The 16,065-nt window shown below is 40.1% G+C and overlaps 1 protein-coding gene across 1 annotated transcript in view; it reads left to right on the forward strand.

Annotated features, from left to right (window-relative positions):
• MFSD14B (major facilitator superfamily domain containing 14B) overlaps positions 1–16,065 on the forward strand; it is a 151,294-nt gene that overhangs the window by 13,075 nt on the left and 122,154 nt on the right. Inside the window, exon 2 of the mRNA XM_081103207.1 lies at positions 1,222–1,317. Coding sequence (XP_080959333.1) covers positions 1,222–1,317 — 96 coding nt within the window. The remainder of the gene's footprint in view (positions 1–1,221; positions 1,318–16,065) is intronic.

Raw genomic sequence — 16,065 nt, forward strand, 5'->3', positions numbered from 1 at the left:
ACAAAGAGAATCTTAAAAGCAGCAAGAGAGAAAAAGTCAGTTACCTACAAGGGAGTACCCATACGATTGTCAGCTGATTTCTCAACAAAAACTATTGCAGGCCAGAAGGGAGTGGCAAGAAATATTCAAAGTGATGAATAGCAAGAACCTACAACCAAGATTACTTTATCCAGCAAAGCTATCATTCAGAATTGAAGGTCAGATGAAGAGCTTCACTGATAAGAAAAAGCTAAAGGAATTCATCACCATCAGACCAGTATTATATGAAATGCTGAAAGGCATTCTTTAAGAAGAGGAAGAAGAAAAAGGTAAAGATAAAAATTATCAACAACAAATACGTATCTATCAACAAGTGAATCTAAAAATCAAGTGAATAAAAAATCTGATGAACAGAGTAAACTGGTGAATATAATAGAATCAGGGGCATAGAAAGGGAGTGGACTGACAATTCTCGGGGAAAGGGGTGTGGTAAGAGACTGGACAAAAATCGTACACCTGTGGAGTGAGGACAGTGGGAGGGTAAGGGCAGAGGGTGGAGTAGGAACTGGGTGGAGGGGAGCTATGGGGGAAAAAGAGGAACAACTAATAATCTGAACAATAAATACTTATTTTTTTAAAAAGACAGAATAGTGAGGTCATGGAACCTCAGTCTCTTGAAGAATCAGTTGATTTTTTACCAAAGCTCCAGTGATTTGTATTGATGGGATAAAGAAAGTCTATAATCATGTTACTTTCTATAATTAGGGAAGATGAAAGAATCAGAGATACTGCGGAATGAAGTTTTATCTTAAAGACTAGAGGCCTGGTGCATGACATTCGTGCACTGGGGGGATGTGGAGGTCCTCAGCCTGTCCTGCGCCCTCTCGCAGGCCGGGACCCGGGCCTAAGCCAGCAGTCGGACATCCCCCGAGGGGTCGTTAAAGCTGCTACAATGGCACTGTGCTTACCAGCTTCTGGCTGAGCGGCACTCCCCCTGTGGCAGTGCACTGACCCCCAGGGGACGGCTCCTGCGTTGAGCATCTGCCCCCTGGGGGTCAGTGCATGTCATAGCAACCAGTCATTCCACCGTTCGGTCAATTTGCATATTACCCTTTTATTATATAGGCTAGGTTTTAAATTTAGTGTGTGTGTGTGTGTATGTGTGTGTTAGATGCCATTTTAGGATAATGGATTTTAAAGATTTCTTTACTCTTTTTTATAATAGCTTTCTTCCTTTTTTAGCAAGAAGGCTTTGGCCGACCACGTGTGTACCATGCTGCAATTGTAATCTTCCTTGAATTCTTTGCTTGGGGCCTGTTGACAACTCCAATGCTAACTGTAAGTATTGCTGAACTGGGTCCTCATTTATACAAGCAAAAGAGAAATGTTTAAGCATATGTTCACAGGACTATATGTCTAAATATGTGTTTGAGAGTAGATCTTGACAGCAATTTAAAGACTGCTTATTCCATTGGGTTGTTTATGGTGTGCCAGATGGAACCACCTGCAGCAGAACACTTGGGCTGCTCATTAAGTATTCCTGAGTAGCAGGATACTCGCACTCCACCAGAGTCCTGGTTCATAATGAATAAGCTCTATATACTTAAAAAGATCATTAAGATGTCGTAGAGGGAATTATCATAAAGCTTTGTTGAACATTATGAATTACTTTATATGGATGTGATGGCCTTTTACTTAAAAACATAAAAAACAGGAGATTGGTAAGTACCTTGTAACAATGAAAGTGATGATTGTAAGAATATTAACATTTCCATTTTGGGTAGCTTACCTACAGTCATATCTTAGCAGAGGCTGTATTGAATTTCTTAGAAAGAACTTAGATGTTTGATGTGTGGTTAGATGGAAGAGAGATATTAAGTAAAGATTGGGGTACAGATTTTAGGTGCTTAGTAACTTTTTAACACTTAATTTTAATAAAGATATTTTGAAATTGGCCTTAAATTACAGTTGTCTTAAATCGTTCTTTTTAAAAAAATATATATTTCTATTGATTTCAGAGAGAGAGAGACAGAGAGGGAGAACAGATAGAAACATTAATGATGAGAGAGAATCATTGATCGGCTGCCTCTTGCACGCCCCCCACTGGGGATCAAGCCCACAACCTGGGCAGGAGCCCCAGACCGGAATCAAACCCAGGACCCCTCAGTCCACAGGGTGACGTTCTATCCTCTGGGCCAAACAGGCCAGGGTAAATTGTTCTTTAAAAATCATTGGAAATTAACTCTTCCCAGTCATCATTTTGTCTTACTCAAGGAATCCCTTTGTATACAACTAACCTTTGTTTCCCAAGTAGGTTTAGGAGAAACAGAAACTTAGAGGGTGGCTATTAGCTTTACATGAGACTTCACTATATACTTTCAAGATTTTAATTCTTGTGGCACATTTAAAATGCAATATGATTAAATAAAATTACAACATGGATGAAACAATCAATTTTAAAAATTGTGTTTTTAATCCTCTGTTTTATTCGTTCTCATTTTACTACTTGTTTCTTCATAATGCTTTCCTCCAGAAGGAACTGGGAAAATAAGTAGTCCCCATTTTAGTTTCATGAGATTTGCCTGCTGTGCTCATCACTGTGACCCTAGTGACTAGGGTTGCCTGGGACACAGCTGGTATTTTTCTTTGAACAAATATATATATGTTGTAGGTACACACATCTATGTCCTTAAGTGATTATTTTTTCAACATATATTTTTAGCATAAATACAGACACATCAGGCCACTCATTTTAAGAAACTGTGTTATTTGATTTTTTGCCCTAGTTCTTTATTTCTTTTTCCTCCCAGCTTTTCTAGGTTGCAGAGTTGCTTATAGTCAATATGGAAGTAATCCTGTAATCATTCTTTATTGGGTAAACATTTAAATTGAATTGAAGAGTACTTCAATGTTTTTGATACCCGTCAGAAATTCTGCAACTTCCTTCTAAACTTTAAAATCCTTGGGCCTTTTTGACCCTAGACCCCTTTTAATTTTAATTAAACAAGTAAATTTTAATATGCCCCAGGGACTGATGCGCCTTCCTTGTTGCCCAAAGCAAATAATTTTCCTAGATTTTCTATATCCCTGTAGTTCCTGGAATGCAGTCTTATAAGGCAGCTAAAATGCTGCTCTCCTGTCACTTTGCAGTTTTTAAGCAGTTCTGCTGCTTGCAAGGATTTGGTTAAAATGGACATTTGTTTGTGAGGAGCAGAGTTGCTAGTATCACTTTGTCGCTCTGTGTTGTCCTAGAAGTGTTGCTGAGTTAGTGGATGTGCTTATTATTTTCTAAGCTCTTGATGTTGCTAAAAATAGTTTTTACATCTTTAAATGGTGGTTTTCCTCAATATTTTTGTTGAACTTTATTTACAAATGGGATAGATCCGGGATTGTGAAAACATGTCTTGTGGGGCTAGGCGAGGAAGTAAATGTGACAAGTGTTGGCAATTGGAATATATGTTCCTTCTACTGCACAGCCACTGTCTGCCACTCAGCCAGTCAACATGGCAGTTCAAGCCCCATGTTTTGAAATCTTCAGTGACTTTCTATGAAATGCTAGAAAGTCATATAAAGTTTGGTGAAATTTCTTGAAATTTGCAGATTGACAGCTAACTCACTATGAAAAATACAGTGAGTCAAATAGAATTACTTTGCTAATTTTCCACCTCTGGTGTAGACACCTCTGGTAGCAAGGGTGTTATTCTCCAGCCCTGATGGAAAGTCCTGTTCCTTAGAATTGAATCAAGTGCTGCTTATAGGAGCTCTTGATTTATGAAAGTTTGGGTGTCTGGGATCTCCTGTAGTACCGAAGTTGTTTATCATGTGTAGGGCTTCATGCCATTGGCAGCCATGAGTGACCTAGCGTACTATCCTTTTTTAATGAATCTTACACCATTCAATTCTTCAAGTATTTCACTTAGAAGTCCCACTTCAGATAACTGTGCTTGTGATTGTGACCTTGGCGACCAATAGCAGCTTTTTTCTTTTTCTTTTCTTTTTTTATTTTGTTAATCCTCACCAGTTTTTTCCATTGATTTTCAGAGAGAGAGTGGTGGGAGGGAGGGAGGTGGGGAGAGAGAGAGAAAGAGAAAGAGAAAAGAGAGAGAGAGAGAGAGAAAGAAACATCAATGTAAGAGAAGCATATCAATTGGTTGCCTCCTGTAGGAGCCCTGACTAGGCTGGGGATCAAATCTGCAGCCCCCTGACCATGGCTGTAGCTCCTCAGCTCTGAGAGTAAGATTCCAGGAGCTCATTTTGTAACCTTTATTAACCCTGTCAACTGTAGATGTTTTTCCAAACAAAGGAGAGAATGGGCTACTATGAGTCAGTTTACCCACTAACATCTCAGTAAACTGTGCTGTGAATATTTGTGGGGTTTTTGCTGGCAAAATGGATGATTACCACAATGTTAAAGCATAAAAGAGGTCATCAAGAATGCTGGTATTTCTAATGGTGTGAAAACAACAATGATCACAGGCAGTTGAAGAGGTTGGAAGACTGCTGTTGATTTGGATGAATGAAAAGCAGTCAGCCTGTGACAGCAAGGAATATGCTGCATGCTAGAGTGAGGGCTGAAAGTTTAAGGCCAGTAGGAGGTGGTTCGATAAATTTAAGAAAAGAAGTGTTTGTTTACAGATTAAACAGTACATTAGATATGTACTTATGTAAGAAAGTTTAAAACAATCATTTGGGAGTCTGGAACAAATTAATCCAACCTACATTATTTCTAATGGAGAAAAATGATTTGGTTTTCAAGCAGATCTTCCCGAACATCCTTTTGGAACAAATTAAGTTCGAGAACTGAGGTCCTACTATATTGTATTTTCCATATGAACAACTGTAAATCTACTTTTGCCCAACCACATATGCTTACATGCAGATATTGTACAGCTTCATTGTACAGGAAATTCATTTCTCCAGGTTTTCTAAAGTTATGTTTTTAAACTGATAAAAATAAAACTTTTATGTTTACAATAGTCCTTCCCAAGAATAAAGGCGATATCTTCCTTGAGTTTTTATTTCTTAATATGCTTTAATTGATTTTAGAAAGAGGAAGGGAGATAGACAAACAGCGATGAATCTATTTGGCTGCATCCTGCCCTCTGCTGGGGATAGAATGCACAACCTGGATGTGTGCCCTGACCAGGAATCAAGCCAGCCCAGGATGACGCTCAACAACCAACCACACCAGCCAGGGATCCCTGAGTTTCTTAGTGTGAAAAGTGTTTAAAAAAATGAAAACTTTGATCTTATCTGAGATATTTATATCCTATCTAATAAAGAGAGAATATGCTAATTGACCCTCATTCCAACGCAAAGTTGGTTGTGCCCACAGCCTATAAGGAGGGAATATACTAATTGCTGCCCCAACCTCAAAGATAGTAGCGCCCACACCCAATAAGGAGGGAATATATTAATTGACTGCCCCACCCTCAAAAATGGTGGTGCCCACAGCCAATAAGGAGGGAATATGCTAATTGACTGCCACTCAAAGATGGCAGCTCCCACAGCCACAAGATGGCTGGCAGGGGAGGGCAGTTGGGGGCGACCGGGCCTGCAGGGGAGGGTAGTTGGGGCGGCTGGGCCTGCAGGGGAGGGTTTTTTTTTGGGGGGGGGGACCGGGCCTGTAGGGGAGGGCAGTTGGGGGCGACCGGGCCGGCAGGGGAGGGCAGTTGGGGATGATTGGGCCAGCAGGGGAGCAGTTAGGCATCAATCAGGCTGGCAGGGGAGTAGTTAGGGGGTGATCAGGCTGGCAGGCAGAAGCAGTTAGGGGCAATCAGGTAGGCAGGCAGGTGAACAGTTGGGAGCCAGCAGTCCCAGATTGCGAGAGTGATATCCGACTGCCAGAGGGATTGGGCCTAAACTGGCAGTCAGACATCCCCCGAGGGGTCCCAGATTGGAGAGGGTGCAGGCTGAGCTGAGGGACAATCTCCCCCCCCCCCGCCCCCCAGTGCACGAATTTCATGCACTGTGCCTCTAGTACTTATAATTAGGTTTACTTTATTATGTTAACAGTTACCTTTTGTAGTTCAGTTTATTTATATCTTTAATTTCTTTGACTATCATAAAAAGTTTGAATATTGCTGTTTTCTTTACAGATGCTTTATTTTATGGAGGTTTAGTCATTAGCTTTAAAAACAATTATTGCCTTCTTTTACTTATTCCTCCTATAAGATTTTACTGTTTCCTTCTCTCTTTTTTTAATAGAGAAAAATAGAAAAGTTTTAAAAAGCATAGATAGAAAAATCTTCAGAGGAACTGCCTGCATCATGGCTGTTACCCAGAAATGGTCACTCAGACTGCCAGAAATTAGGAAGCAAGGACTGTCATCCATTCATGGTTATAGTTTTACCAAATTAAAAAGGTTATCTCTTATTCCTAGATAGCAGTACCTGCATCAGTGAATGCATGTTTGGATCATTTTGAGTGTAGAATTGTTTTAGGGGACATAAGGGGTCAGGACTGTGAAGACAGAGCTGGGGGCAGCGGATCAGCACTGCTGCCCCTTTGACAGCATGGGGGTAACCTGAAGTTTTGAGTGTTCACCAGCACTCCCCCCAGTGGCAGAAGCTGTGAGAAAACCTGTTGTCAAGAGAGTCTGAGAAATATCTCAAAGCTCTCAGCCTTGATCTGACAGAGTGTAGAAGGGAAAATGGGAGATTGAGAGACACTGTCACTCCCTGGATCAGAGAAGCACTTTTAAAAATATACTGATTTCTTGTTTTGCCGTTTCACCACATTTTTGTGATGTGTGTGACAAATTAAATTATTAAGCACTTCTAATATTCGTTTGTATGTCTTTTTAATTTAAATTTTATATTGTTGACACCATTGTAGATTTCCTTCTACTCTCCCCTCCATTGCCCAACTACATCTCCCCCTACCTCTGTACTTGTCTTTCTCTGACTTGCATATTTCTTTTTTTTTATTTTATTTTAAAAATTATTTTTATTGACTTTAGACGAGAGGGAGAAACATCAATGTGAGAGAAGCACTGATTGGTTGCCCCCCACCCCTTACACACCCCAACTGGGACTGAACATGCAACCTGCGCATGTGCCCTGGCCAGGAATTGAACCAGACCTTTCAGTTCACGGGACAACACTCAACCGAGCCACAGTGAGCTAGGGCCACATTATATTTTATTTCTAAATATATATATATATATATATATATATATATATATATATATTTATTGTTGGGCGAAATGTCACAGGACGGTCATGGTATGCTGCCACCCGTGAGGAGTAAGCCCAAGTTACTGTTGGATGTGTTAATCACGAAGCAGCCCTTTGCATATTTCACTTAGCATAATATTTCCAGGTCCATCCATGGGTCTTTTTTTTTTTTTTTTTTTTTTTTACAGCTGCATAGTATTCCATTGTGTAAATGTACCACATCTTTTTTATACATTCATCTACTAGATGGGCACTTGGCTGTTTCCAGATCTTAGCTATCGTAAACAATATTGCTATGAGCACAGTGGCACATACATTCTTTCTGACTGGTGCTTCAGGATTCTTAGGAAATTATTGTTTTGCATAGTGACTGTCACACCAGTCTGCATTCCCACTAGCAGTGTAGGAGGGTTCTCTTTTCTCCACATCCTTGCCAATGCTTGTTTATTGATTTATTGATGGCAGCCATTCTGACAGGTGTGAGGTAATACCTCACTGTACTTTTAATTTGCATCTACCTGATGATTAGTGACCTTGGGTATTTTTTTCAAATGGCTATTGAACATCTGTATGTCCTCTTTGGAGAAGTGTGTATTCCGATCCTTTGCCCATTTTTAACTTGGATTGTCTGTCTTCCTGGTGTTGAGTTGTATTCTTTATATACAACGTGGGTAAAAGTAGGTTTACAATTGTTCATATGGAAAATAATACAATAAGAAATAAGTAATGACATAAGAATATACTGTGTGTCTCATACTCAAAACTGTAAATCTAATTTTACCCCACCCTGTAGTTGGGAGATAACCTCTTATCAGATGAACTATTGCCAAATATGTTCTCTGTACAGTAGTAGGCTCACTTTTCGTTTTGGTGATGGTTTCTTTTGATGTGGTCCCATTTGTTTGTTTTCTCCTTAGTTACCCTTGCCCTAGGAGATGTGTCAACAAACATATTACTACAAGAGATGTCTGAGATTATGCTGCCTATGTATTCTAGGGTTTTTATGGTTTCACTACATACATTTAAGTCTTTTATCCATTTTGAGTTTATACGTGTGCATGGTGTAAGGTAGTGGTCTAGTTTGATTTTTTTTTGCATGTGTCTGTCCAATTTTCTCAACATCGTTTATTGAAAAGACTGTCTTTATTCATCATATGCTCTTGCCTCCTTTGTCAAATAATAAATGAGTGTAATGGCTTGTGTTGATTTCTGGGTTCTCTGTTCTGTTCCATTGGTCGATATGCCTGTTCTTGTGCCAGTACCAGGCTGTTTTAGAGTGGCTTTGTAGAATAGCTTGATATCTGGTATTGTGATTACTCCAGCTTTATTCTTTCTTTCTCAAGATTTCTGAGGGTATTTGGGGTCTTATTTGGTTCCGTATACATTTTTGGAGTATTTGTTCTAGTTCTGTGAAGTATGTTGGTATTTTTATAGGGATTGCATTGATGCTATAGATTGCTTTAGGTAATATGGACATTTTTAATGTTGATTCTACCAATCTATGAACACTTGTTTATATCTTCCTCTATGTCTTTTTTCAGTATTCTATAGTTTTCTGAGTACAGGACTTTTACCTCCTGTCCCAAGTAGATCCCAGGAAAGGATCTGGGGTGTTTATCTAAGACGTCACTTGAGATGAACTTAACCATGCAGGTGTGGGACATTCAAGTAGTTGCTAGCAAAGAGGCTGCTGTACATAAGCAGGACCAAGGGCAGGCCTAGGACTAAAAATACCAGAAGCATTAATTTCAATTTTAAGTGTATTCAAAATGATTCAATTAACTGCTGGACGAATTACACCACATGAAACATACACAGTTGCAAATCACACAGCACTTTATTACAAAAGTTCCTGATGCTGCACATACAGGCTTGATGGGGTCCCAGTGATGCTGTTCTCTGGGGTCCAGCAGCTGAGCTGGTCTGGTTCAGATGCAGGGGCCAGCGTTCCTTACCCGAGAGCTCGGTCGCGTCTCAATTGGGAGGTACTAATCATTCTTCTGTCGTCTGGCAGAGAGAGGAGCATGGAGCAGCATTGCTTGCCAGACTGGCAAAAGGATGTGCCTTTGTGGCTGTCTTGACGGGTGAGCACTGTTGGCTGGTCAGGACCCATTTTTAAAGCCTGTTTCACACCCGCAGCAGTTCAGGTGGCTATCAATGAATTACGTCAATGCACACATATTAATCTCAAACAGGGCAAGGGGCTACATGTGGTTATCTAGGGAGAGTACATCACTCACTCAAATGATTATCTTGACAAGTCACTCTAAGTCAGTAACTGAAGTTCAAATCCTTATCTATGAGGTACACACGCTTCAGGGCAGTGGGGAATGTGTCCTTAATATCACACTTTAAGTTAGAAGGAAAGTTAACTCAAACATTTTAAACCCTTCTTAACATTTTTTAGACATTTTTAAAGCATTTAAAAAGTTTTCTATATTTTACTACAACACCTCCTTTGTTAAGTTTATTCCTAAGAATCTTAATTTTTTTTATTGTTTTTGCAGTGGAAAATGCGATTTTTTTGTTGTTGTTTTTAGTTTCTCTGAGAATTCGTTATTGGTGTATAAAAATGCCATCAATTTCTGGGAGTTAATTTTGTATCCTGTTACATTGCCAAATTCATTTATTAAATCTAGTATTTTTTTTTTTTGGTGGAGTTTAGGGTTTTCTATGTACAATATGATGTCACCTATGAATAATGATAGTTTTACTTACTCCTTTCCAATTTAGATGCCTTTTATCTCTTCTTCTTGTCTGATAGCTGTGGCTAGGACTTCCAGTACTGTGTTGAATAAGAGTGGAGAATGCAAACATCCTTGTTTTAGTTTTTGCCCATGATTGTTGGCTATAGGTTTGTCATATATGGCCTTTATTATGTTGAGGCATGATCCCTCTGTTCTCACTTTGCTGAGAGGTTTTTATTAAAAATGGGTGTTGGAGACAACCAAGATGGCGGCATAGATAAACACCTGAACTTGCTGCCGCGCACAACCACATTAAAAATACAACTAAAAGACAAAACAAATATCACCCAGAACCACGGGAAAGTTGGCTGAGTAGAAATTCTACAACTAGAAGGAAAGAGAAAAGTGCATTGAGTCCCGTAGAAGGTGCAGAGGCGTGGAAGTACGGAGGCGTGCGCGAAATGGGCTGGCAGCTGGATACGTTGTTGATTTTTCAACTGGGAGGGAGATACAAGCGCCTGACTCCACTGAACTCCAGCTCTGGGCGAGAATTTGGGGACCCAAACTCATACGGAGAGGAACTGTACTGTCTGGCATCGGGCCGGAGCATGAGGGCAGGTTTCTCGCAGAGGTGCTTTCAGCATTCATTGCTCCTGCACAGGGCCACGGAAAACAGAGACCCAGGGACCTATCCAGGAGGAGGGCCATTGGGCAACTATTACTGTTTACACCACCCCATGATTCCCAATTTATGACCCCACCCAAGCTGTGCACAGAGGCTTTTACATACTAATGGCCTGGCCTTTCTCTGCCTAAAAACCTATCAGACTGTAGTTGGGTCAGAGAACCAACAGAGCTTCCAAAAGAAGGCCTAAGGCTCGTCAGCAGCCTGCATTACTATACAGGTGTGCCTCATCTGGGCATCTCCAAATCCCAAAGAGGAAGAATCTGCAGATCTCTCTGTAGCTCATGCTGGGTGGCCTCAGGCAGTGGCTGATTTTGCACCTTGGTGATCCAAGAGCCAGTGTATCCAGTGGTCAGAGTGAGACCATCCAGATTACCACTCTTCACATCCATAAGAGACAGACTCAGGGGACAGATTCAGTGAGCATCAAAGCCCCACTGATGCAAGTCCTGCCCCATAAGGATGTCTTCAGCACAGAAGTTCTCCCACTGTAGACACAGCTGATTCTCACAGACAATTGGCCTGGAGGTCAATTCCTCCCAGTGACACCAACAGCAAAGCTTAACTACAAGACTGTGCACACAGCCCTCAAAGGGGTTAACCAAGAGTGTCCACCTCAGATAATTAGGGAGGCTGAGCCACTGGGCTCTATAGGACACCTAGCACAGAAAGACACTCTATCAACACAGGGAAGCAGCCAGAATGCGGAGACAAAGAAACAGGTCACAAATGAAAGAAATGGAGGAAATGAAACTACTGGATATAGAGTTCAAAACCATGGTTATAGGTTTTTCAAGAATCTTCTAGAAACCTCCGAGAAATTTAGTGAGACCCTCAAGGATATGAAAAAGGACCAATTAGAAATAAAGCATACACTGACTGAAATAAAGAATGATATACAGAGCTCTAACGGCAGACTAGAGGATCCTAAGAATCAAATCAAAGATTTGAAATATGAAGAAGCAAAAACGTCCAGCCAGAAAAGCAAAAGGAAAAAAGAATACAAAAATATGAAGATAGTGCAAGGAGCCTCTGGGACAACTTCAAGCATACCAACATCTGAATTATCGGGGTGCCAGAAGAAGAGAGAGCAAGATATTGAAAACCTGTTTGAAGAAATAATGACAGAATACTTCCCTTACCTGGTGAAAGAAATAGACTTACAAGTCCAGGAAGCACAGAAAGTCCCAAGCAAGAGGAACCCAAAGAGGACCACACCAAGGCACATCATAATTAAAATGCTAGGGGCAAAAGACAAAAAGAGAATCTTAAAAGCAGCAAGAGAAAAACTGTTAGTTAGCTACAAGGGAGTACCCATACGACTGTCAGTTGATTTCTCAACAGAAACTATGCAGGCCGGAAGGGAGAGGCAAGAAATATTCAAAGTGATGAATAGCAAGAACCTACAACCAAGATTACTCTACCCAGCAAAGCTATCTGTAGAATTGAAGGTCAGATAAAGAGCTTCACTGATAAGAAAAAGTTAAAGGAGTTCATCACTGCCAAACCAGTATTATATGAAATGTTTAAGGGCATCCTAAATAATAAAAACCCTGGGAGTAACGTCATGACTGAGGCTCGACCAACCGGAAGGAAGTCAGTCCTACAGGGGTTGTCTTGGAAACGGCTGCACCCTCCCCGAGTTGTTTCCGGTAAGGGTGGGATTTCAGGCAGGAACTGGCCCTTGGAGCATGGCCCCACTGAGTCCTGGGTCCTCTTAGCAACAGCTGCACCCTCCCCGAGCTGTTTCTGGTAAGGGTGAGGTTTGAGGCAGGAACTGGCTCTCGGAGCATGGACACACTGAGTCCTGGGTCGCGTTGCCAAGGGCTGCGCCCTCCCCAAGCTGTTTCCCAGGAGGGCGAGGTTTGAGGCAGGAACCGTCCCTCAGAGCGTGGAGGCATATCTTTATAAAGTTTTAATACATTATATTAGATGTCTTGGTAGTACTGTTTTATCCACAGTGTCTACAGGAATTGCTGCAAATTTATTTCTTGGTGGAAGCACCTTTCATTCCCAATATAAATCACCCATTCCACTAAATGGAACTTCAATTTCTAGACTCGATATAAACAGTGAAGTTGCTAAAACTATTAAAAAGGCCCAACTTCTCATTGTTGATGAATGCACCATGGCATCCAGTCATGCTGTGAACGCCATAGACAGATTACTAAGAGAAATTTGAATATTGTATTTGGTCGAAAAGTTCTTGGAGGGGATTTTCGACAATGTCTCAGTATTGTACCACATGCTATGTGATCAACCATAGTACAAACTAGTTTATTTTTTTTAAAATATATATAATTGGTTCTTTACAGAGAGGAAGAAAGAGGGATAGAGAGTTAGAAACATCGATGAGAGAGAAACATCGATCAGCTGCCTCCTGCACACCCCCTACTGGGGATATGCCCGCAACCAAGGCACATGCCCTTGACCGGAATCGAACCCGGGACCCTTCAGTCCGTAGGCCAATGCTCTATCCACTGAGCCAAACCAGTTAGGGGTTTTTTGGGTTTTTTTTTTTACAAACTAGTTTAAAGTACTGTAATGTTTGTAGCTGTTTCAGAAAGTTGTCTCTTAAAACAAATATGAGATCAGAGGATTCTGCTTATAGTGGATGGTTAGTAAAACTTGGAGATGGCAAACTTGATAGCAGTTTTCATTTAGGAATGGATATTATTGACATCCCCTGTGAAATGATTTGTAATGAATCTATTATTGAAGCTACCTTTGGGAACATTATGTCTATAGGTAATATTAAAAATATATCTAAACGTGCAATTCTTTGTCCAAAAACTGAGCACGTTCAAAAAGTAAATGAAGAAATTTTGGATGTATTCGGTGGAGATTTTCACACATATTTGAATGATGATTCCATTGATTCTACAGATGATGCTGAAAAGGAAAATTTTCCCATCCAATTTCTTAATAGTATTATACCTTCGGGAATGCCGTGTCATAAATTAAAATTGAAAGTGGGTGTAATCGTGATGCTATTGAGAAATCTTAATAGTAAATGGGGTCTTTGTAATGGTACCAGATTTATTATCAAAAGATTACGACCTAACATTATCGAAGCTGAAATATTAACAGGATCTGCAGAGGGAGAGGTTCTGATTCCAAGAATTACTTTGTCCCCATCTGACACTGGCCTCCCTTTTAAATTGATTCAAGGACAGTGTCCCGTGATGCCAGCATTTGGGATGACTATTAATAAATCACAAGGACAAACTCTAGACAGAGTAGGCATATTCCTACCTGAACCCGTTTTTGCACATGGTCAGTTATATGTTGCTTTCTCTCAAGTTTGAAGAGCATGTGACATTAAAGTTAAAGTTCTAAATACTTTATCACAAGGAAAATTAGTCAAGCTCTCAGAAAGTGTTTCACTCTTAATGTGGTACACAGAGAGATATTAGAATAAGTTTAATCACTTTATCAGTCATTGTTTGCATCACTGTTGTTTTTATATCATGTTTTTGTTGTTTTTATATCATGTTTTTGTTTTCATATCATGTTTTTGTTGTTTTATATGATGGGTTTTTTTTGTTTTGTTTTTTTATTGCTTAAAGTATTACAAACAGTATTACATATGTCTCCTTTTTTTCTCCCCTGCCCTTGAAAATCCCCTGGCCTCCCCTACCCCACAGTGTCTTATGTCCATTGGTTATGCTTATATGCATGCATACAAGTCCTTTGGTTGATATCTTACCCACGCCCCTCCTACCCTCCCACCCTCCCCGGCCTTCCCGCTGTAGTTTGACAGCCTGTTCGAGGCAGCTCTGCCTCTGTATATATTGTTGTTCATAAGTTTATAATGGTCTTTATTATCCAGAAATGAGTGACATCATGTGGTATTTTTCCTTCGTTGACTGGCTTATTTCACTTAGCATAATGCTCTCCAGTTCCATCCATGCTGTTGCAAATGGTAAGAGTTCCTTTTTTTTTACAGCAGCATAGTATTCCATCGTGTAGATGTACCACAGTTTTCTAATCCATTCATCTACTGATGGGCACTTAGGCTGTTTCCAGATCTTAGCTATGGTGAATTGTGCTGCTATGAACATAGGGGTGCATATATCCTTTCTGACTGGTGTTTCTGGTTTCTTGGGATATATTCCTAGAAGTGGGATCACAGGGTCAAATGGGAATTCCATTTGTAGTTTTTTGAGGAAACTCCATACTGTCTTCCATAGTGGCTGCAGCAGTCTGCATTCCCACCAGCAGTGCACAAGTGTTCCTTTTTCTCCACATCCTCTCCAGCACTTGTCGTTTGTTGATTTGTTGATGATAGCCAGTCTGACAGGTGTGAGATCGTACCTCATTGTTTTGATTTGCATCTCTCGGATGATTAGTGACTTTGAGCATGTTTTCATATGTCTCTTGGCTTTCTGAATGTCCTCTTTTGAAAGGTGTCTATTTAGATCCTTTGCTCATTTTTGATTGGATTGTTTATCTTCCTTTTGTTAAGTTGTATGAGTTCCCTATAAATTTTGGAGATTAGGCCCTTATCAGATATGACATTGGCAAATATGTTTTCCCATGCAGTGGGTTTTCTTGTTGTTTTGTTGATGGTTTCTTTTGCTGTGCAGAAGCTTTTTATTTTGATGTAGGCCCATTTGTTTATTTTCTCTTTAGTTTCCAATGTCCTAGGAGCTGTATCGGTGAAGAAATTGCTTCGGCATATGTCTGAGATTTTGTTGCCTTTGGATTCTTCTAGTATTTGTATGGTTTCCCGTCGTATATTTAAGTCCTTTATCCATTTTGAGTTTATTTTTGTGTATGGTGTAAGTTGGTGGTCTAGTTTCATTTTCTTGCATGTATCTGTCCAATTTTCCCAACACCATTTATTGAAGAGACTATCTTGACTCCATGGTATGTTCTTGCCTCCTTTGTCAAATATTAATTGAGCGTATTGGTTGGGGCTGATTTCTGGGCTCTCTGTTCTATTCCATTGATCTATATGTCTGTTCTTGTGCCAGTATCAAGCTGTTTTAAGAACAGTGGCTTTGTAATACAGCTTGATATCTGGTATTGAGATCCCACCTACTTTGTTCTTTCTCAGGATCGCTGCAGCTATTCGGGGTCGTTTTTTATTCCAGATGAATTTTTGGAGAGTACGTTCTAGGTCTGTGAAATATGCCATTGGTATTTTAATGGGAAGTGCGTTGAATTTATAGATTGCTTTGGGCAGTATGGACATTTTAATGATGTTGATTCTACCAATCCAAGAACATGGTATGTTCTTCCATCTCTTTATGTCTTCCTCTATCTCTTTTTTCAACGTCCTTTAGTTTTCTGAGTAGAGGTCTTTTACCTCTTTAGTTAAGTTTATTCCTAGGTAGCTTAATTTTTTTGGTGTGATGGTAAATGGGATTGCTTTTTTAGTATCTCTTTCTGCACATTCACTATTGGTGTATAGAAATGCCATATATTTCTTGGCATTAATTTTGTATCCTGCTACATTGCCGAATTCTTTTATTAAGTCTAAGAGTTTATTGATGGAGTCTTTAGGGTTTTTTAAGTATAATATCATGTC

This window comes from Myotis nattereri (assembly GCF_964212035.1).
Source record: "Myotis nattereri genome assembly, chromosome: 12".
In the NCBI taxonomy this organism is placed as follows: Eukaryota; Metazoa; Chordata; class Mammalia; order Chiroptera; family Vespertilionidae; genus Myotis; species Myotis nattereri.